Source organism: Gossypium raimondii, chromosome 10, assembly GCF_025698545.1.
Source record: "Gossypium raimondii isolate GPD5lz chromosome 10, ASM2569854v1, whole genome shotgun sequence".
In the NCBI taxonomy this organism is placed as follows: domain Eukaryota; kingdom Viridiplantae; phylum Streptophyta; class Magnoliopsida; order Malvales; family Malvaceae; genus Gossypium; species Gossypium raimondii.
The window spans coordinates 52,478,343-52,499,612 of NC_068574.1; the positions used below are offsets into that span (position 1 = coordinate 52,478,343).

The 21,270-nt window shown below is 32.1% G+C and overlaps 2 protein-coding genes across 2 annotated transcripts; one reads left to right on the forward strand and one right to left on the reverse strand.

Annotated features, from left to right (window-relative positions):
- The first annotated feature begins 1,322 nt into the window (after positions 1 to 1,322).
- On the forward strand, positions 1,323 to 7,474 carry LOC105776493 (uncharacterized). The gene is made up of 5 exons (XM_012599164.2): positions 1,323 to 1,403; positions 1,511 to 1,594; positions 4,942 to 5,519; positions 6,289 to 6,464; positions 6,592 to 7,474. The coding sequence occupies exons 2-5, from the start codon at positions 1,573 to 1,575 to the stop codon at positions 7,043 to 7,045; spliced, it is 1,230 nt and encodes a 409-aa protein (XP_012454618.1). The 5' UTR covers positions 1,323 to 1,403; positions 1,511 to 1,572; the 3' UTR covers positions 7,046 to 7,474.
- Positions 7,475 to 7,866: 392 nt separating this feature from the next.
- LOC105776494 (ABC transporter I family member 17) lies at positions 7,867 to 11,112 on the reverse strand. Its single transcript, XM_012599165.2, has 3 exons — positions 10,558 to 11,112; positions 8,869 to 9,056; positions 7,867 to 8,302 (listed from the first exon to the last, which is right to left on the reverse strand). The coding sequence occupies exons 1-3, from the start codon at positions 10,892 to 10,894 to the stop codon at positions 8,048 to 8,050; spliced, it is 780 nt and encodes a 259-aa protein (XP_012454619.1). The 5' UTR covers positions 10,895 to 11,112; the 3' UTR covers positions 7,867 to 8,047.
- Between the last annotated feature and the right edge of the window lie 10,158 nt (positions 11,113 to 21,270).

The following is a 21,270-nucleotide window of genomic DNA, read 5'->3' on the forward strand; positions in this document are numbered from 1 at the left end:
TAACTTATCAAACAAACTTCGATTTTTTTAATCAAAATTTACACTTACAAATTATAAGAAAAAAATATTAGTGTGATATTTAATTTAGTTAATGATATGAGTCAACGAGAATCAATTAGATTAGTAAAGTTATTAAAATATCTTATAATTAAAATAAATTATATTATTCAAGTCTACGTTATTATTTTAAAAATAATACAAATTTGCATGTGGTGGAATTAAACTCAAAACATTAGTTTTACCACTCAACCAATGCTTTATTTTGAATTTTTTATATTTTAATTTTATTATGTATCCTTTATTTCATTCATCAATTGTATATATTATTCACAATTTAATCTAAATTTTCCATTTTATATATTACATGTGTTATTATTAATTAATTTTAAATTAAACATTTTATTATTTATTATATAATATTTTAAACATATCTTTATATCTTAAATATATAAGTAAAATTTTAATATAATCTTAATGAAAAGTGTGATAGGAGAAAAATAAATTAAAATAATATATCTTTAAATTATTCAATTTCATGAAAAAATCATTAAAAAATAAAGCACATATAATATAAAGTTGGTCGGTTATAACTTAGAGGTTAAAGTTTACTTTTTTTTTCTTTGCGAATGAATTTCAATAATAATATCACATCTGAAAAGTAATTAAATATTTATAAATGAATACTAACAGATTTATTTAATTATAATTGAACATTAAATTTAATTATTATATTTTTAAGATTTTAAATTTAGAATTTATGATTTAGAATTAATATTTTATATTGAATTTCGAGTCTCGAATTTAAGTTTAAGTTTAAGATTAAGAGTTTTTAAATTTTGAGTTTCAATTTATATTTAATCATAGTATTTATCTGTAAGTTGTTCTCTATTTTTTTATTTTATTAGTAATAAAATATTATGTTATTGTTGATTTACCATACATAAAACTCTACCAAATATTCACAATATAAATTATAATATATTTATTAAATACAAAGATAATGGATAGGATATGATTGAAAGATTGTTAAATATAGGTATATATTTAAAATTTGATTATGGTAACAAGATTAACTCAAAAAATATAAATATAAATAATTAAAATAAAATCTCATTCACTTTGTTTTTTTGAAATATACCATTAATTGCCAAATATATGAATTCTAAAATTTATGATTAACACGAAAAGGTAAAAGGAAAAAGATACAGACGCTTTACTGCAAAAAAGTAAAACTATAGGGGCATAAATAGAATTATCCCAGAAATCATATAATGTTATTAATGAAATAAATAAGTAAATAAATAAAAGCATTATTAAGAAAATAAAAAGAAAAAGGAAAAAAACGACTTCCATTCTTAATATTATACATAACTTCCCTTTGTCATTCTCTGTAGCATCAACAGGTCCTCTTCTTTGCAATTTTTTTCTTCTTTTTTTCACACTTCCGTTTTTTGTTTGAAAATTTTCTTTTTCTGGGTTTTATTTATTTATTTAGTATTATTTGTTACAGGTGAGGGAAAAAAGAGAAGGATCTGATGTACCTGCCGGTTGATCTTAATTATACACAAGATCATGATGGCCCTTGAAAATAAAGGTTAGTTTTTTTTTCTTTTTTTAAATTTCCCAGGTTTTTTGGGTTTAAAGTTTTGAACTTTGATCTGCTTTGAGTTATGGGTTTTAGTTTATTTGATTGAATTTATTTGTTTGTTTTTCTGGTGTTTTGATTTCTGGGTTTTTTTTTTTGCGAAATTTTGTTGGCATTGTCTTGATGGGTTTTTGATGCTGTTCTTAGAAATCTAGTTCTTTTTATTGCTTTATTTATTCAGTGTTGAGATCGCTTTGCTTTATCTTCTTCCAGGTTGCTTTAGTTCTGAGTTTTTTTTTTTTTGAATAATTTAAATCGAATTTTGGAGGTCTGTTAGGGTTCCTGTTGGACTGGTGTGAAATATGGTGCCTTATATTTGAAGGTTTTTAGAATTCTGGTTTGACATTGAACATAACTAATGCTAACTTAAAGTTTGTATGATACTCAATTATGTAATTTTTGTTTTGGAAACTTTACTTGGTACCACTTATTGGATAAACTAAGAACTATCTATCAGCTTACTTGCCAAAATATGGTATTAACTTGGTGTATTTGATCTGAAATCGGATTTATAAATTGAATGTGTTGTTTATTAATTGAAATGATTTGAAGAGATGTAATTCTGTTTTTACATATTTAGTTCTTAGCTATCTGTTATCCAGCTGAATCAACCTTATTTAGTCTTAAGCAAGCAGTAACCATGCGGAGAAGATTTACGTGGCGTATTGTACTATTTCTAGATAATTTGGCACCTTTTTTTGCCTGTTAGTCTCTTTTGTGGTACCCTATTCTATTGAATAGCCTTGTTTTCATACACATCTGTCTTGGTGAAGTTACTCTTTGTTGCAATGTACTGCCTATAGGATTTAGATTCCCTTAAATCCAATGGAATAGTGTTAGATTTACGGTTTATTGTTATTGTCTCAGCTCAGTTTCACTAGAAATTAGGTGTAAATTTGGGCTTGGATCAATCGATGGGCAGCTTTAGCATGTTAGTTTCACTTCTGTAAGATCTAGTGACAAATATATCATGTATGATTTGATATAGTCGTGAAAACATACATATCTCGTAAGATTTCTTCATGTTAGCTAAAAGGTTTATGATTGGACAGGCATTACCCAAAATTTGTATAGAAAGATATTCATAAAATGGGTCTTGTGTTGAATGTATTTCAGGAAAGTTCGACAATCATTCTTATAAACAAGTATAACTGGTCTCCATGTAGTTAGGTCCTCGTTCAGCATAGCTAAATGAGATTGGCTAGGCTCTGTGAATGACATGATAGTCTAGTTTTTTCCCCTTTTTTTTGGGCAAGAGATGATAGTATAATCAATGTTCTAAAATTTGAGTATTTCTAATGTACTCAGGTTACCCCATAGCATCAGTTTTACTCATTTTTTAATTGCATAGCGGTCCAGTTCTAGCTATATATTTACACCCAAAGAAAGAAAGTTTAAATGTAAGTTTTAAAGATGAGCTAAATGAAATTTTAGAGAAATACAGTTTTGGCACCATACCAAGTGTCTGAGGCTTCATGACTAGGAAAATTCATTGCCTGTATTGTGCATCCTTCTGATTTGTAATGATGTTCAGAGATAGTGGTGTAGGCTCTAAGCTAAATTGGGACATAACTGAAATGCTTACCAAGCTGGCTGAAAACTCTGTGAAGTCCACAAAGATGAGATATACCTTATGCATGGCTCTTGTTTGCATTCATAGTCTTGCAAGACAATTTGATGAACAGCTTGGTAAACTGATCATAATATGGGAATTCTCTTCTTTTGTTACTGAAATGAAATTTAGTCGTGTATATTTTGGTTTTGCCATAATTTGTTTTAAGGAAACTTCACAAATTAGTTGATTCATTTATTTTGATCCCAATGAACCTTTCCTTCTTTTTCGTGCCCTTTATTCCCAGATCTTCCCTATTTTCTTTCTTATTTCTCCTTTTCCCAGTCATAGAAGGTTACTATTGAAGTGTTAGGAAAATATTTACTAGAACAACCAAGAAAAAGAAGACTGGTCTTGTTTCACATCATTATAAGAAGTAGAGCAACTTGAGTTTCTACCTGTGTTACTCATGCTCAAATGTGTTCCAACACATGTATGTTCAATTTTCTATAATTTCCATGTATATGTGTTGGAAATAGGTGTCGGACACACATACTTAAAGAATAATGAAGAGTTGGAGTAATGTAGATTTTCACTTGGTTGAATTCAGAAGTGTTGTTTGGTTTTGGAGAGATTTTCAAATTTTAACATAAAATTACTGATCAATACTACTGCGAAGAATTATGACTTTAAAGGCTTTCTTTGTGATCTATAAACATCACCACTTCTTTCTAAAAATTTGCAGCAATGAGTGGTTTGGAGGGTTATTAGAGGCTGATTTAACATAATAAATTCTTGATTTTCATTTCATCATCAATTTTATCAGAATAGCTTGGTAGTTTAGTCTTCATTTAGCATTTAGGAAGGCAATTTCATTGATGGGCTCAGGAAAGGAATGGCGATTTGGAGGTCTTTTAGCATTTGAGAAGTCACTTTTATTGGCTATTTGAATTTCAGCCCATGGAGATGTTAAATAGAAAATGACTTTGCACCTTCTTAGCTATGTCTTTCACCTTCAAATTATAAGTTTGATGGAGGAATATAATCCAAGAAAGTGGCATGCTTTATCTTTGAATGTCGTAATTTGAGAAGTTCTTTCTCATTTCTTGAACCCTATTTAGCCTACCATTTTCTTGGGCATGGCCAAAGTATCTGTTTGAGGCTCCACTAAGGAAGTGAAATGTGAAGGGGTATTGCTGAAGGCAGTAATGCATGATTTGCCTATTATGATCTAATATATGGTATTACTGAGTGAAGCATGCTGGTGAGTTTAATAGCCTTTAAGACATGCTACAAGTTCTTTTGAACTTTTTGTCTCTTTCTGTGGTAAGCTTGAGTCTTATTTCTAGTGGTTTGTCTGTCACTGGTTTTCCCTCCTGCCAGTGGTTATTGCTTTCTCTTACTATTTCCAAAAGTAAACCTCTCATAGAGTTTCCTTTCTTATGCTTCATGTGCTGCCAAATGTGTGAGTGCCTGGATAGTTTTACAAAACATTTTAGGATGCCTGAAATTGTAATACTGGACTTGTGCATCACAATTAACAACAGATCTTCAGCTTCATGTTTTTTAAATTTTACCTTCTATTTTTCCTTTTGTTTTGTGATTTTGCACTTCGTCTTCGTGTCAGTAGTTGGTATTTGTATGTTTGTTATTTGATGCAGAGGAATTAATGTGGGTCATATTGGGTGATATGTCAAGTTCGATATTTTACTGATATGCTGTTACTTTTTTTTATTTTATGCAGAAACTATGCAGAACTGCGAGGCGACCTTAAAATGCCTCCAGACGAAGGGGTTCCCATACAACCTGCAATGTACTGGGAACTCAATTGAAGGCCTTCCAGAGCATAAAGATGAAATTTGTACTCACCCAGGTGGGGATGTTGTAGAACCTGTTTGCTCTTTAAATGGGCAGTTTATGGAATACCACAAACCTACCCTTCAGCATGAGTCTGGCTCTTGGTCGACCTTCTATCCTGACACCCACAAGTTGCAGCCATACCCGCCAAATGCTTTTGGGGGCCAGTTTTACCACTTTCCCATGGATAACCGATTTCATTATGCCCCATTCAATATGGTCACACATGGATACCCGTATGAATTCCAGTTCCAAGACTTTCAGTACTTTGTGGTAATTGACTTTGAGGCTACCTGTGACAAGGAGAGAAATCCTCATCCACAAGAGATAATCGAGTTTCCTTCTGTCATTGTGAGTAGTGTTACTGGCCAGCTGGAAGCATGTTTTCAGACATATGTACGGCCAACTTGCAATCAGCTCCTGAGTGATTTCTGCAAAGATTTGACTGGCATCCAGCAAATTCAGGTCAGTTCCAAATTTCTTATGTCTACCAGTTGGGCAGCACGACTTTGAGTAATATGTGTGTGATATTGCAATTGCAGTAACACAATCTCATGAATTTATTTATTGGAGTTCTTTTTGTCATAATAGGAATTAGGTATATTTAGCTCTTAACACATCTTGTTAAGGTCCTATCGATATCAATCTATTCTTTTTCCAGCTAAGCTTGACATGGGAAATTCGTTACTAGAGAAAAAGTATTTATATACAATTATACACTTGTTTGTATCAGTGTATGTTTTAACCATGCAAGATATATGTTGCTCATGAACAGGCATCCAGGGATTATTTCTCCTTGGATAATTAAAGGAAGGATTGCCCACATGTCTGTGCCTCCTAAGTTTGCTCTAATTGCTTTCTGATTTTTGTTACATGTATTGATAATACTTTATTGTTATGTTGTTCCAACTCTTCACTTTGCTTGATCTGACACTCGTGTCTTATGCATATCCAAGCGGATATGACCTGCCTAGCACCGTCAGTGCATACAAAAACTTAGAAAATTTGCATGTACCTGGCAATAGCATCAATTTCTTATTATTTTTGGCTATGTAACACATTCCAGGATGTATTCCTGTTTAGGCTTGATGTTGAATAAGGGTTTGAGACTACAGATTGGTCACTGTCAGGACAAGTTAGATTGTGATGTTTGACTGCAGTTGATAACGCTCTTTTCTCAATTTTTCCACTGTGATTTGTGAGCCTATTCTAAATCCCCATTTATGTGTTCTAGGTAGATAGAGGTGTTACTCTGAGTGAGGCTCTCCTTAGGCATGATAAATGGCTTGAGAAGAAAGGCATAAAGAACACAAATTTTGCTGTGGTGACATGGTCAAACTGGGATTGTCGAGTAATGCTGGAATCTGAGTGCCAGTTTAAGAAGATCCGGAAGCCTCCTTACTTTAACCGGTAAATAATCTCAATATGTGCTTATTTGGAAATTGTATACTACAACAATTTATGATAATGTTGATACCTTGTCAAAACAGCCATTTATGTTATAAGGTTTTTTTTTTTCTTGTTTTTATTTTGGCAGGTGGATAAACTTAAAAGTTCCGTTCCGTGAGGTTTTTGGTGGTGGGAGGTGCAATCTGAAGGAGGCAGTCGAGATGGCAGGCCTGGTGTGGCAGGGACGTGCACATTGTGGTCTTGATGATGCCAAAAACACAGCTCGCTTGCTTGCCCTCTTGATGCGCCAGGGTTTTAAGTTCGCTATCACAAACTCACTGATGTGGCAGGCTAGCGATGGTCCAGTGACATGGAACCCGATGCCTGAGAACACGGGTTTCTCTCTTCATCACCCCCACAAGCTAAAAGATCAGCAAATGCCCCTATTCCAGTACCACCCTTATTGTTTCTGTGGCGTTAAGAGCAGCAAAGGAATGGTTCGGAAGCCTGGGCCAAAGCAAGGAAGTGTCTTCTTCGGCTGTGGGAACTGGACTGTCACCAGAGGTGCTCGCTGCCACTACTTCGAGTGGGCTTCTCCCTAACTCGAGAAATCACAAAAGGGCTTGTCCATCTTTCTTGATGGCATCTTAAACCCTTCTTTGATGTCATGTAAGAAAATGAAAAAAAAAAAAAAAAAAAAAAAGAAAAGAAAAAAAAAAGAGTATTAAAAGCAATGGTAATGGGTTGTCTCCTCGTTGAAGCACACATACCTTAAGTTGCTTAACTGCTTGCTGATGCTTCTTGTTGTTGGAAAACACCGTAGTAGTGATCGGCTTAGGACCGTGTACGAAAGTAAACATTGGGTCTTCCGATGAATCGAAGCTTCAAACATGTAAAGCTGACTTGTTTGACAGGAGAACAAATCGGTAATGTGAGGATTTGGCTTAGTTAGGATTGATGCATTTACATGCTTAAAAAACATGCTAAATTATCATATAATAATCTTATGAGATAGAGACAGCTTGATTTCCTATGCTTTTCTAATGGGACTAAGCACTGTTTGCTTTCCTATTTATTTCTTTGCTTTTCTTCGTTCTCCAACTAACAACCATTCAAAATTATGTTAAAGTTACTTCTAACAATCTCAACTTTATTGCGTTTGCACCAGGTTGTAAGCGGGTTTGGTTCTCCTCTATTGATTAAGTATTTTCCAGTATATGTTTAGTATGTAATTCTTAATGGTTGAACATATAATGAACAAAATCATTACCCGGCATAAGCACGATGGTTTACCGATCAAAATCGATAAAATTCAGTAAGGTTTGTCCATTCTGATTGTATTTGGTTTGATAATTTAGTTATAAGATCTCTCAATGGTATATATTCGTTTTTAGTCAGTAATTCAAGTTGAGTTGACTCGAAATTAGAAAACAGAAAACCTTTCCAAGCAAGCTATCTGCCTGGTGAGTGGACATGCCGAGCTCAAGGTGAGCATCAAGATACAACAAATAAACTTGCAATGCTGAACATTGTTTAAACCAAATTAACATAAAATCCTAAGCACAAAGAAAAGGGAAATATAACAACTATTATAGAAAAGTAAATTACGAACTTAGCTGAAGAAACCTTTGTGCCATGGGATGCTTGGCTTCAGAGAGTTCATTAGGCTTCAAAATCTCAACAATTTCACCATTCACAAGAAGGCAAACAACATCTGCAACCCTTTGGATTTGCTTGATGCTGTGTGAAACCATTACAACTGTCATTCTCCTTTTCTTCTTAAGCTTCACTATCACATCCTCTATGTTTTGTGTCGAAATCGGATCCAAGGCACTTGTTGGCTCATCCAGCAGCAAAACCTTGAAACCGTAATTTCGACAAGTCAATATCCAAGAAAGGGAATCAAGAAATAGCTCCGAAAAACATGGAAAATGCAGTGAAGTTTAAATGCAACACATAAACAGGGGCCTGGGGTAATGGCTACCTCAGCAGAATCTTGAAACTGAAACTCGAGATGTCAATATTCAAAAGAAGGAATTGAGTTATTTTGAAGTAATACTTAATGTCAATATTCAAGTAAAGTTACAGATCAGCTGGGGATCAGGGCTGTATGGCTAAATTGACAAAACCTTGAAACCGAAATTTCGAGATGTCAATATCTAACAAAGAAACCAAGCTATTCCGGAGTAAAAGTTCAGAGAAAAACATGGAAAATGCAGCAAAGTTTGAATGCAAACATATCAGCTGGAATCAGGGGGTATGGCTACCTCAACAAAACCTAGGAACTGAAATTCGAGATGTCAATATCCAAGAAAGAAATGATCTTTAAGTAATGGTTCAGCAAAACATGGAAATTGCAGTAAAGTTTAAGTGCAAACATATCAGCTTGGGCCTCGGAAAATGAGATGGGGTTATGGCAGGCTACCTCAGGTTCGTTAGCAAGTGTCCGAGCAAGTGCAACTCTTTGAGCTTGACCAACAGATAATTCACCACCAGTTTTACTGAGAAAGGAGGAATCAAGGTCAGCCAGTGTTAGCAACTTGGAAACTTCAACATCAGTTAACTTCTTTCCTCTCAAGTTTGGTCCATATCGAATATTATCTGCAACAGTGCCTGAGAAAAGATCGATACATCTTTACCTTTGGTATTACATCCATAAAAGAAATAATTGACTAATCAAACTAACGAACATAACTAGACTACTTTAATGTGAATACCAACCCCCCACATGGTGAGACATAAATTGGGACCTAAAAGTTCAAGGCCCCATTGGCATCAATACACTTCCTTAATTGAATCTTTTCCCTAGGAAAAAACAGTTAAATTCTCAAATTCAATGAACTCAAGTAAGCTTAAGCATTCACATTTGAGACTTGTAAATTGTTAGCTGAAACTGTTTATGGTGCCTCAAAATTGCAGTACCTGCCATTGGTGGAACCTCAAAGATCCTTCACACTTCAAAATCTCCCATTTTTTTTTCATATCAAATTTATATTGGATGAAATATTTATACCAGTTTATGGAAAATAGGCCAAAACCACTTTTATTGTTTCCTTCTATTAATTTAAATTATTTATTTCTCAGAAAAATGAAATTTTCATGAACCCAAGGAGCTATGTCTAGTGTCTACTAAATCAATTCTCTATTTCAATTAAAAACTTAAGAGAACTCTAATTTATAGTAAACGACAAATAAATTTAAAATATAAAAAGAAAAGATTGATAAATAATTGTAATTAAGTACCAAAATCCATAATCATAGAGTGATTTACTCTTTGTTTTAGTAATCAGGTTTCAATCATGTACCAAAAAGTTGATAAAGATTTAATGATTTGTATTTGCTAAAAATTAAAGAAATCTTCAAAAAGAAAAAAGATGTAAAAGAAATAGTAGATATGTAAGCATATGATTCTAAAGAAAAGATGTTAAAGTTAAGGACACCATGACCTGTCTGTTTCCATTAAAACAATCAACTTGAAACCTATCATCAACTTTATTTTAGATTATGATAATACTTCATAATAGAATATTCTAATGCAATTATTAAATAATAAAAACACTACATAATACAATATTCTTATTCCGGACAATCTGATTCAATATGAATAAGTTTTCATTCAATAATTAAATTAAATTAAATTTAAAATATACGTAATTTTAATATATTCAAGCTATGAACCATGAACAATTCTATTGCTAATTTTGAACACTTAGAAATAAGCAAACATAGAGAAACATTTGGATATTAAAACAACATAAGCAATCACCAACCATTGTTGGACTACCGGATTGATAATCAGAATAAATCTGGAAAAATTAGATCCTAAAACCTCAAAGTTTTCAGCTTCCTCCTTGCTATTTGTGATTAACAGTTTTATGAGCAACTCTGAATTATATTCAGTTAATTACAGTGTAATAACTATAAACATAAATTCATAAATTTCATCAAAACTTCCTAGAAATCCATTCACGGTGAATCAGATACAGTTAAGTGAGAAGACATTTGAAAGAAATTCGAAAAATCCATCTTTTTAACTGGAAATTCATACACAAAATTTAGATAACTAGTATGGAAAGGAAAATAAATTGAGAAATATAGTTAGCGAATTTTGTACCTTGAAACAAAACGGGGAGCTGGAAAAGCATGCCGACTTTACGGCGAAGTCCAAGCACATCAAGGTCAACAATATCGCGGCCGTCAAGGAACACCGTATCGGATGGAGGCTCCCACAGGCGATTAAGAGCTCTAAGCAGCGTCGATTTCCCACTCCCGCTTGGTCCGATGATCCCGACGATCTTCCCTTTAGGGATACCGACGTTGATACCGTTTAGTATAGGAACGCCCGCATCCGATACCTTCCTCAAATCACGAATCTGGAATTTCATCACACCACCATCATGGTTATGATCATCGACATCGTCAACGGTTAACAGCAAATGCTCTGCAGACATATTTTTGTTGTTTAGCTTCTTTATTCACTTGGAATTTTTCTGTAGGCCGTTGAAAGGTTCAGTATTTAACGCTAGCAGAGATGATGGAATCGGACTGAATACGACCATTCCCACTAACAAATTAATAATATAAATATTTATTTATTTAATGCAGATCAACCTTCACCACTTGATAGATGCACCTCTCCTTGGATGCACCACCACCATTGTCATACAATTTTGGTTTATCAAAGCCTAAAATAAACACTCTGTTTTCATTGTTCAAAGTCCTTGTTATTATTTCCATTAAATATTTTATTTCATTTTCTAACATTATCAAAATAGAATGAGGTGAACCAATAATCAAGTAAATGCAAATACTTTAAAATTAGAAAAGAAATATAAAATTTATAAAAAATATTATTAATTTTATCAAAATAATATATAATAAATAATAAAATTTATGATTTGAAATTAATTAATGAATAATAATAAGATACGTTTTATTTCAACAATGTTAGTCATAGGAGAATGATTTCCATGTTATGATTTGAATAATAATTAATGAATCAATTGTTGATTTAATTATTTCTTTTACTTGATTCAACTAGTTTGAATAGTTCGCAAGTTAATCGATCTAGCTTTTCTCTCTAGATTAGTTTTTCCAACTAGTTTAGTTGATTGATTCAGATTAAACAACATTGATAAAAACTATATATATATATAATTGAAAAATTGTTAAAGCTTTACAAAATTATAAAAACTAAAAAATAAAAAGAAAATTTAAATTTAAATTATAGTTAAAAAGATAAATAAGTTACTAACTTTGGCTAGAATTGACCTTTATTGATTAGTTGACCAATAATCGAAATTCACTATCGGTCGATGCCGCTTAAATTTTTTATTTAAATTTTTCTATTTTTAAGAATTGATATATTAAAAAATTTGTTATTTCAATGAATTTTTATATTTTAAATTTTAGATAAATTCGAGATTTTTTTGCAATTTATAAAATTTTAAATATTTTTAGTTTTTATATAACTTTATCCATTTTTATAAAAAAACATTTTTACATTTTGCTAGAATTTTTAATAATATTTTTATTTTTATAATTTTTAATTGACATGATATGTATGCCTTATGTAACAACCTAATTGGTGCACATTATCTCGTTTTAACAATGTTGCAAAATTACATTAAAATGTTCGAAAGGTGTCAATTTCGAGTGCCGATTTAGACAAAAAAAAATATAGATACCAACTGCAACATTAAAATTAAATTTAGATGTAAAAATATGTTTTTCTATTTACCCTTTATGAAAATATAGGTGGTTTTGATTCTCAAATACTAGAAAAAAATACATATATTTGGTTAAAATTAAAATGATTTGAAAATGAAAATAAAATATGTGAAATTAAAAATTAAAATGTTTTCTAAGGATACAAAATTGTTTTTGTTAAATATTTTTGTAATAAATTTTTATGGTTAAGGTATTTTCATGCATATTTTATGATACATGCATACTAATCATTTCGGATTCGTGGATGTCTCTCCTAACAATATTATTTGTAGGATTTAAACTTGAGTTTTCTCTTTGAGAATACAATATATCTTACCACTACACCAACATTTGTTGATAACAATTTGTAAATATCAAATTCTTGATCATAGTTGAGTCCATATAAATATAGAAACTTATTTTATCATATTTTTATTATGAGAAAATAAGTACCAAATGTATGAGAAAGGATTGTATCAAACTGTTATTCCACATTATCCATTTCCCTTTTAAATAGAAGAATGACAAGTCGGATTTTCCTCCTGATTTGGGAGTGAAAAATCTGATTTGTCATTTTCCTATTGGAAAAAGATATGGATGGTGTGGAATCACAATTTCATATTTTTACCTAATACATGATTTTCTTATTTAACAAACATATTTTTAATATTATAAAAAAATTAAAAAATAAAATTGATTTTCTAAAAATTAAAAATATTTTCTTAAATCAAATGGAACCTTTTTTTTCTCCTAATTTTTAAAAATTATCAATCTTTTAGCAATTTAACTTTTAGCCAAAAACAAATTTTAATTAGTGATAAAATTCATTTATACCATAATAGTAATAATTTAAATTTTGAAAAATTTTGCATAAAAGGTTTTCGTATTTTAGTAAAATGGATGATGCATGGTTCAAATAAAAAAAAAAATGAAAGGTGCACAAAGTGAGGTGGAATAATTATAATAAAATTTACATTTTTCTATCCTTGACTAATTTTTAATTTTTTTGGTTACAAACAAGGGCCAAAGCCCTAATTAAACACAATTAATAGTTCTAAAAAAAGCTACGCCCTCTATATCCGCCTTCAACAGGTGAATGGTGAAAGGAGGGGGCTGGTCAAGAAGGCGAAATCTTATCCCTATACTAAATGTGAACTTCCTCTTCCCCTTTTAATGAAAAAAAAGTAAGCTTAACCCTAGCCTCTTGAGACAATGATGTTGTGCTTCAATCGAAGCTTGCCCACCGGCCTCTTTTCGTCCTTTCTCTTCTTATCCATCCTCCATCCTAATTTCTCTTCCCTTCACATTGCTTTCTTCTTTCTTTTTCCTTTTCCCTCATTCTTCTATTTTTTTCTACCACACTACCATTAAGTTGTGGTAGCTTTTCAGTTTCTTTTACACCTCTCTCATTCACCTTCTATTAAGCAAAATGAGTGTTTACTCTAGCCGAACATTTTATCATGGCTATCGAATGAGCTGGATTTTATCATCAATGTTTGCATGACATGTTAGCCAGGCGGTTACAACAAATAGAATGTTTGTACAATTTGTTATGATAATTATTCTCTCCCATGTTCTATAAATGAGGTCATTTTCTCTTTGCTTTAGGAAGGACTTTATAAAATATATGATTATTTTGTAGCCTTATTAGTCTCTGGTTCTTCATAGCTCTTCATATAGCTTGATTTATATTGATGCTCTATGTATGCTCTCTAAAAACGAGTTAGTAAACAGGTGAATATTAACCAAAATGAGTGTTCTTACTAGCCAAATGTTCTATCAATAACCATTGAATGAACTGAATTTTATCACCAAGGTTTGCATGACACGTTAGCTAGGTGGTTACAACAATTCTCTTGCATGGTGTGGAGCGAGATGGTCTTTATAGTTTTACTTCCGACTCTGATACCATATAAACCAAGCTCTATTAAAGAGTTATGAAGAACCAAAGACTAATAATAATGCAAAATAATCATTATAATATTTCATAAAGTCCTTCCTATAGTTGAGAGAAAAAGGACCCCATTTATAGAACATTGGAGGATAACTATCATAACAAGTTGTATAAATATTCCATTTGTTGTAACCACTTGGCTAACGTGTCATGCAAATCTTGGTGATAAAATCCTTCTCATTCAATAGCAATTGATTGAACATTTGGCTAGTGTGAGCACTCATTTTGGTTAATACCTTCCCACTTCCTTTTTCTTTCTCTCATTATTTCATGTTTCTTTTGTTTGTTTTTTTTTTTCTGTATTTTGGTCTTGTCGACCCTTTCTTTGTTTTCTCGAACCTCTATATCATTCTTTGACCACCAACGAGTTCGAGAAGGAATCTTTGACTTCCTTTTGGTCACTCATTCTCACAAACCCATTTTCTCCCTTTTCTTTGGAAAAATAATACACTGTCTCCAACCTTTTGGCCATTGGCAATGTCTGTGCCTTCTCGACTATTATGGGTGGGGTTTTGACCTCCCTGTTGTGGTTTCTGTTGCGATCAGTTTTGTTTTTGTTAGTGGTTACATATATGGTGGCTTTAATTCACATTAGGAATTTCTTTTTTTATATTTTGACTTCATTGCCCGATTTAATTTAAGCTTTTTCATATGTATTTTTTAAAGTCAACAATGACATTTCCATTGCCACGATAGTTAGGGCTTGGACTGGGATTTTTTACATCAAGATGGATATGATCATGATGATGATTTGCTCATCAAAGTTACCAGCATGAGTCTCTCTTTATTGTAAAAATGGATTGAAATAACAAAAATAAAAAATTTGAATAATAATGCTTGAGGCGTTTAGAAGTAATGCCCCAAATTTTTAGTGTCGAAAATTTCATAATTTATGGGAATCAATAATCTGAAACATTTCGGGAAGTTAAACTGAGAGATTTTAGAGAGCAAGTGTCAGGTTGAATTTATAATTCATTATTAGTGAGTAATAATTAGTAATTAGCCTTATATTTGTTAGTATCAAATATTTAAAATTTTGAGGCTTTGTAAAAAAAAAAATATCAAAGTTATTGGGGTAAATGTCTTAAGAGTAGGAAATAGAATTAGAAAGAGGTGAGGTCTTTAATTGGTAATTAGCTCAAGCCCTAGGGTATGTGGGCAAATTACCTATACCTTAAAAATTCAAAGAGGGAACAATTATCGTTCTTCATTTTAATGGTTTCTTCTCGCAATTCATGATCAAATTTTCTCTTAATTCCCTCAATCATTCTCTCATCTTCTTTCAAAAATTCTTGATTTTATTCTCTCAATTTCAACATGGTAAACATGATTTTCCATTCAACTCATCATCATTTCAATTTCGTAAGCTTGATTTTATCACTTTCTTTCTTTACTTCACTCATGTCAATTTCACTTTAGAGGGAGAGGCTGATTTTTGATGTTTTCTTGATGATTCTAGGTTAGATTCTTGGTATTTATGAGTTCAAATTAACATTAGAATAAATAATTTCAGATTTGAAAAATATTTGAATGGTTTCTTGAAGTTTTGGATGAGTTCTAAAGTTTAGTTTGGAGTATGGAAGAGTGCTCTTTGATGGTTTTGAGAAGTGAAGTTAGGGTCTCACTTTGTCTAATTTCATCATTTTAATAGATTTAGATTAATGTTTTCTCATTGCTAAATTGTATTTGTCTAACTTGATTTTGATGTTTGATTATAAATTGAAGTTAAGGAAGTTGGTGAAAGTCCAAAAACAAAGGGAAAGAGAAGGCGTCAGAAGCTATTAGTTGGTTTCGGTTTGTGCTCATCTAAAATTCCAATTTTACATCATGTGTCTATTTAAGTTATTTGCTTAGTTCATTATATTGATCATGTTGATGTGTTAACAAGTTGCTTAATGAGTTGAGAATGTATGCTTTAATTAATAAACGACCCTTTTAGGCATTATTGGAATGTGTTCGAGTATGGTTATCATGCCACATGATTTTTAAGCTGTTTAAGCATTGTGTTTTGGTGGGATTGCTTTATGCACCCAAGAGTATTGGTGTATCGGGAGGGTATATTATCATATTTCATGTACTAATTGAGATGTTTGGTTGAAAGTCATGTTTAAACATGCATCATAATATTGTTATCTTTTGTGATGCTTCTGCATAAATTCTTGGTGTATTTGGGACTATCTACTTATCAATTTTATGTTTCTACGTTTCATTATAGGATCAAACTAAATTGGCTTAAGTAGTAAGAGTAAAGCTATTACAAAAATGGTATGCAGAAATGTTATTGAATTTTGGAAATGAAGGATATGATATAAGTGGAAGAGTTTTTATTATATTTTGTATTTGTACATATTGTTTCACCATGTTTTGTACTGCCATGATATTTGTTGATGATATTATGTTCTATTGCTTTAATTTTAATTTGTTGTTCCTGATCGGTATACACTTGACTTAAAAGATGAAAGATGTATTATTGGATTTTATTAGCGGTTTAAGGGTTGGTCTACTTGTATAAATTCGAAAAGTGAATTTAAGCAAAGTGTAAGTCTATTTTCTATTTGGGGCGAACATTTTTAATGCCTGACCTAATTATATATATATGTAACAATACTTTAATATATAAAATTAACCCAAAATTCAAGTCCATAATAAATAAAACCCAAACCCAAGCCATCCTTACAAAAAACAAAACTGGAGGTTGTGAATGAGAAATTTGTGCCGTAACTGATGATATGAAGTTAACGTGTAATGTTTTTCCATGGGTTTCTTAATGTTTTGTTCACAGAGAGTGTAACATGTTTGTTGATTGGGTTGGAGAATCGTTGCCCGTCTCTATGGATTTTTATGCAATTTTTATTTTCTAATTTGGAAGTGGGAAGTTTTTCAAGATTGATGTGCTTGGTTAGATAAAAGTCAAAACGGATGGTGCTTATCGGAAGTCAGATGAAGTTGCTGCGGCTGGTGGCATCCACCTTGATCATGATAGAAGATGGATCCGTGGCTTTGCTTGTATGTCAGGTTCATGCTTAATTTTGAATGCTGAATTATATAGGGTGCAATCGGGGAACTATGGATAGCTTTTACGAGTTATTCTGGAACTTGTTAACTTCCTAAAAAATAATTTGATGGTTTTTTTAATAGCACTGCAAACAAGTTAACATAGCATCGTATTACAACTAAGGCTAACAACAACTGCAATAGTCATACGATGAACTTGTCGCTGACATGGGTCGAATGGTTTATGTTCTTGAATTCGATGACTTTATTAGATTAAAAGTTCTTAATAATAAGTGTAGATTGTTTTATTTTATCTTTTATTTAACTTTATTTTAAATGAGAAGATATCTCATTAATAATTTATAGATGTATATACCAATATAAGTTCTTAATTTTAATCTCATAAAAAATAATTCAGCTAAAGAAGAAAAAAATCAATATTAGTCCTATTCTGATGTGACACTAATATCTAATTTGTTGGCAACACATGGCAACCTCTCAGTATGTCAAGTGACAGATATAACTTTAAAATATTTAAATTAAAAAATAATAAATTTTTTTCACGTTAAGAATGAATCTGGATAAAAATTATACTTTTTTAATTAATTTATTTTAAAGATTTATTTTAATTTTTTAATTTATGCTCGTCACAAAGCATATTGAGAAGTTGCCATGTGCCACCACCAGATTGATTATTTGTGCCATGTTAACACAAACTAATGGTGTTAGTGCAGAGGTACCAATTTAAGTGATGCTATGCAAGTTCATGTACCAATTAGGTGCTTTTAGACAAATTTAAGGGGTAAACTACATATTAACCCTTTATACATATGTATGTGTGCATATATTCATTGAGCTAAAATACTAGAAGGTCTAGTAAATTATTAGGAAAAGCAAAAATAAAATAGGATCGGTGGTTGAATTGCTTAGGTTTCCAATTCAATTAGTTTGATTGTTGGAGATTGACCCGATTAAGCAACAAACAAGTAAAATAGTGGATGTAAATGAGAAATCGAACATACAAATTTAATGTGAAAAACTCCCTCCAAAAATGATAAAAAATCACGAGCAAAGATAATTACTCTATAACGGAAAAAGAATAATGAGTACAAAAGATGGAGAGAAACCTAAAACCCAAAACTCGAAAAATAAAGAATCCTTAAAATATAAACACAAAATTCTCCAAAAGTGTTATGAGTTCTAATCTCTAATGAGTGTTTTTCTAATGTTGTAAAAGAACCTATTTATAGGCTAAATTCATAGGTTAAATAATAAAATAATCTACACTAATCAAAATTCAACCTAAACAAATAAACAGAGTTTAACTGGGAGAAGAAAATTGAGAAATTTGTTGAACACATCGACACATCGCGACGTCCTTTTCGCATTGTCGTGACGTTGTCACTGCTTCTCCACTTGTTTTGTCATCTCATTGTTGGGACGAGCTGCTCCTTCTCGTAGTGACATCGATAGCTCGTCGGGACAAGGAGCTCCTTTTCATTGCGACGCTGTAGCCTAATTGTGCCTAATATGACCAAAATGTGAGGCATACTCTACAAATCTTCACCTTGACTCATATTTCCACAATACCATATTTTCCAAAGCCCATCACAAGTCAATCTCGAACTATGTAGGGTATTAACTGAGTCGAAATTGTGCTTAGAAACTAGAAGACTTTTAGCCTTTTACTTGTACACTGCCAAATCAAAATTGACTTGGGTCTGATTTTCACGAACACAATGCCCTAAATTGTCAAAACCTGCATCCAAAAGAGAACCTCTCTTATATGAAACAGTCATACCTTTTTCCCTTCTATGACCAAGTTGCCTTTGCTCCAAATGAGTCGACTTTGACTCCTTAACGGATGAGGGACGTTTGATTTCACCAGTCATAGTAGAACCTTCCAAAACATAAAGATTGTCAGTCATTTTACCTTTCATCAAAACCAAAGCCCTACGAGATACCTTAATGTCATTTGACTCGATGTTGATTTTGCAACGTTTCGAGTCTAAAATACTTAAGGAGATAAGATTCTTTCTTAAATCAGGTACATACTTGACATCTGACAGTGTCCTGATCGTCTTGTCATGCATCCTAATTTGAACAATACCAATACCAATTACCTTAGTGAACCATTCCGTATGCGCACAACTCCACCTTCAACTAAACTGTATGTGGAGAACTAGTCTCTGTTGGGACACATGTGGAAAGAACATCTTGGATCTAGGATCCACTTGGACGTAAGCTCGGAGTTTTCACTCGTTGACACCAACAAGAAATCATCATCTCTTTCATTGGCCAAATTAGCACCAACTATAACACCTCTAACCCGAATCTGTGGCCGGAAAAGGGTTACGGAGCATTACCAGAGTTTACAGATCAATTAATCAAACATTTCATATAATATAATATAATATTCACATCATAAATCAATCGAAATCATACATATTGTCCATTATACGAGTCCTCGGGGCCAAAAATACGTGTTAGAAACAAGTAGGGACTAAATCGGGCATTCAAAGAATTTTTCAGAAAATATTAAAAATTTTCAAAGTTGAAGGGGACACACAACCGTGTGACTCACATGGTTAGGAGACACACCCGTGTCCTAGCCCGTGTCCGTGCCTGTGTAACTCTCTGACTTGGGTCACACGGTTGTGTGCTAGGCCATGTTGAGCATACTAACTTATGCAATTTTAAAGATATAGGGGACACACGACTGTGTCACGGATGAGACACACGCTCGTGTCTCTGCCCATGTGGATGGAAATAGACTATTTTCTAATCCACATTTCTCACCCAATTTGGTACCAACCTAAACACAACAATTTGCACATCAACAAGCCATAACAAGGCATTCAAATCAAGCTAAAATCAAGTCTTAAACATGTATTATCACAACATACAACCAATATGCCCTTAGGCACCTCAATTGACAAGTTAAAGACATGTCAACAAGTATCTCAAATTGCCTAAATGACCAAATTCATGTATGCATATTCAAACTCCATTTTACTTTCTTTCATTTTTAACATATCAATCACACATCAAACATGACAAAGTCACTTATATACATATGCATCAAAATATACCAAACATAAGCCAATCAAGTGGCTAGTCTCAACAAAACCCTTATATGCCAACATTGACCAAATTAACCTATAAATGCCATTATAACCGAAATTAATTTACTGAAAGTACCAAAAGAGCCAATGGATAGTGTGAAATAGCTCCGACCAACTTCCAACCCGAATGAGCTTCCAAATTACTATAAAACATGGAAAATAACACAGAGTATGCATTAAGCTTAGTAAGTTCGTATAATACAGAATTTAACTTACCATATTTCCAAAAAATAGGTAAGTAAACATAGCATATCTCAATCAATTTGGACAAAAGCCTAAACACATGATCACCAACATATTAGCCATGAAAATCACATATAAAATCCAACACACGTGGTTGAATTCATCAGATAATCATATTTCATGTATATACTAGTAATAGTTCATATTAAACTCATATGATTTCATAACAGAATTGTGCCCGTTGAACTATTTAAAATATCGTTGGATATATGGCTAGTACACACGAGGTGTACTAAGCTGTAATCCATCAATTCATACTCATGTATGCTCATACGAGCAGTAAATCGTAAGCTCTTCCAAGCTGAATAACGGGAAGATCATGTGAGCTATATAACAGGAAGCACATGTGAGCTGTGGTGTGTCCACAACACATGCAGGACCCCAACCAAATCGGTAACCCTAATGACATGTCATTTGTATCTTACGAATTTCATAAGGTTCACATGGGGCTCGGTAGTTATCGAATATACAACCGATATTTATTCATGGTAATTATAAAATTCATAAAAAAATTCAATTTAACACATATAAATTTATAATTCAATTACACGAACTTACCTTATCAAGTTTACGTAGATACGAAGACGATTAATCTGATATTTTTCCTTTGCCTCGATCTAACTCCGTACTAGGTATAACCGGATCTATATGAATGAATTTAACTCAATTCAATATAATTCATATTCAATTTAGTCCAACACACATTTTTGGCAAAATTACTATTTTGCCCCTATACTTTTAATTTATTATAATTTAGTTCCTAGGCTTGAAAAATGACTTTCATGATCCTTACTCAAGCCTA

Bases quoted from the DNA above. Each gene is read 5' to 3' on its own strand.
- LOC105776493 (XM_012599164.2), top strand. From the start codon at position 1,573: ATGATGGCCCTTGAAAATAAAG. The intron at 1,595-4,941 runs GTTAGTTTTTTT...TATTTTATGCAG, and splicing joins GATGGCCCTTGAAAATAAAG to AAACTATGCAGAACTGCGAG. The intron at 5,520-6,288 runs GTCAGTTCCAAA...TATGTGTTCTAG, and splicing joins CTGGCATCCAGCAAATTCAG to GTAGATAGAGGTGTTACTCT.
- LOC105776494 (XM_012599165.2), bottom strand. From the start codon at position 10,894: ATGTCTGCAGAGCATTTGCTGTTAACCGTTGACGATGTCGATGATCAT. The intron at 9,057-10,557 runs GTACAAAATTCG...ATCTTTTCTCAG, and splicing joins GCTCCCCGTTTTGTTTCAAG to GCACTGTTGCAGATAATATT. The intron at 8,303-8,868 runs GTAGCCTGCCAT...TACGGTTTCAAG, and splicing joins CACTTGCTAACGAACCTGAG to GTTTTGCTGCTGGATGAGCC.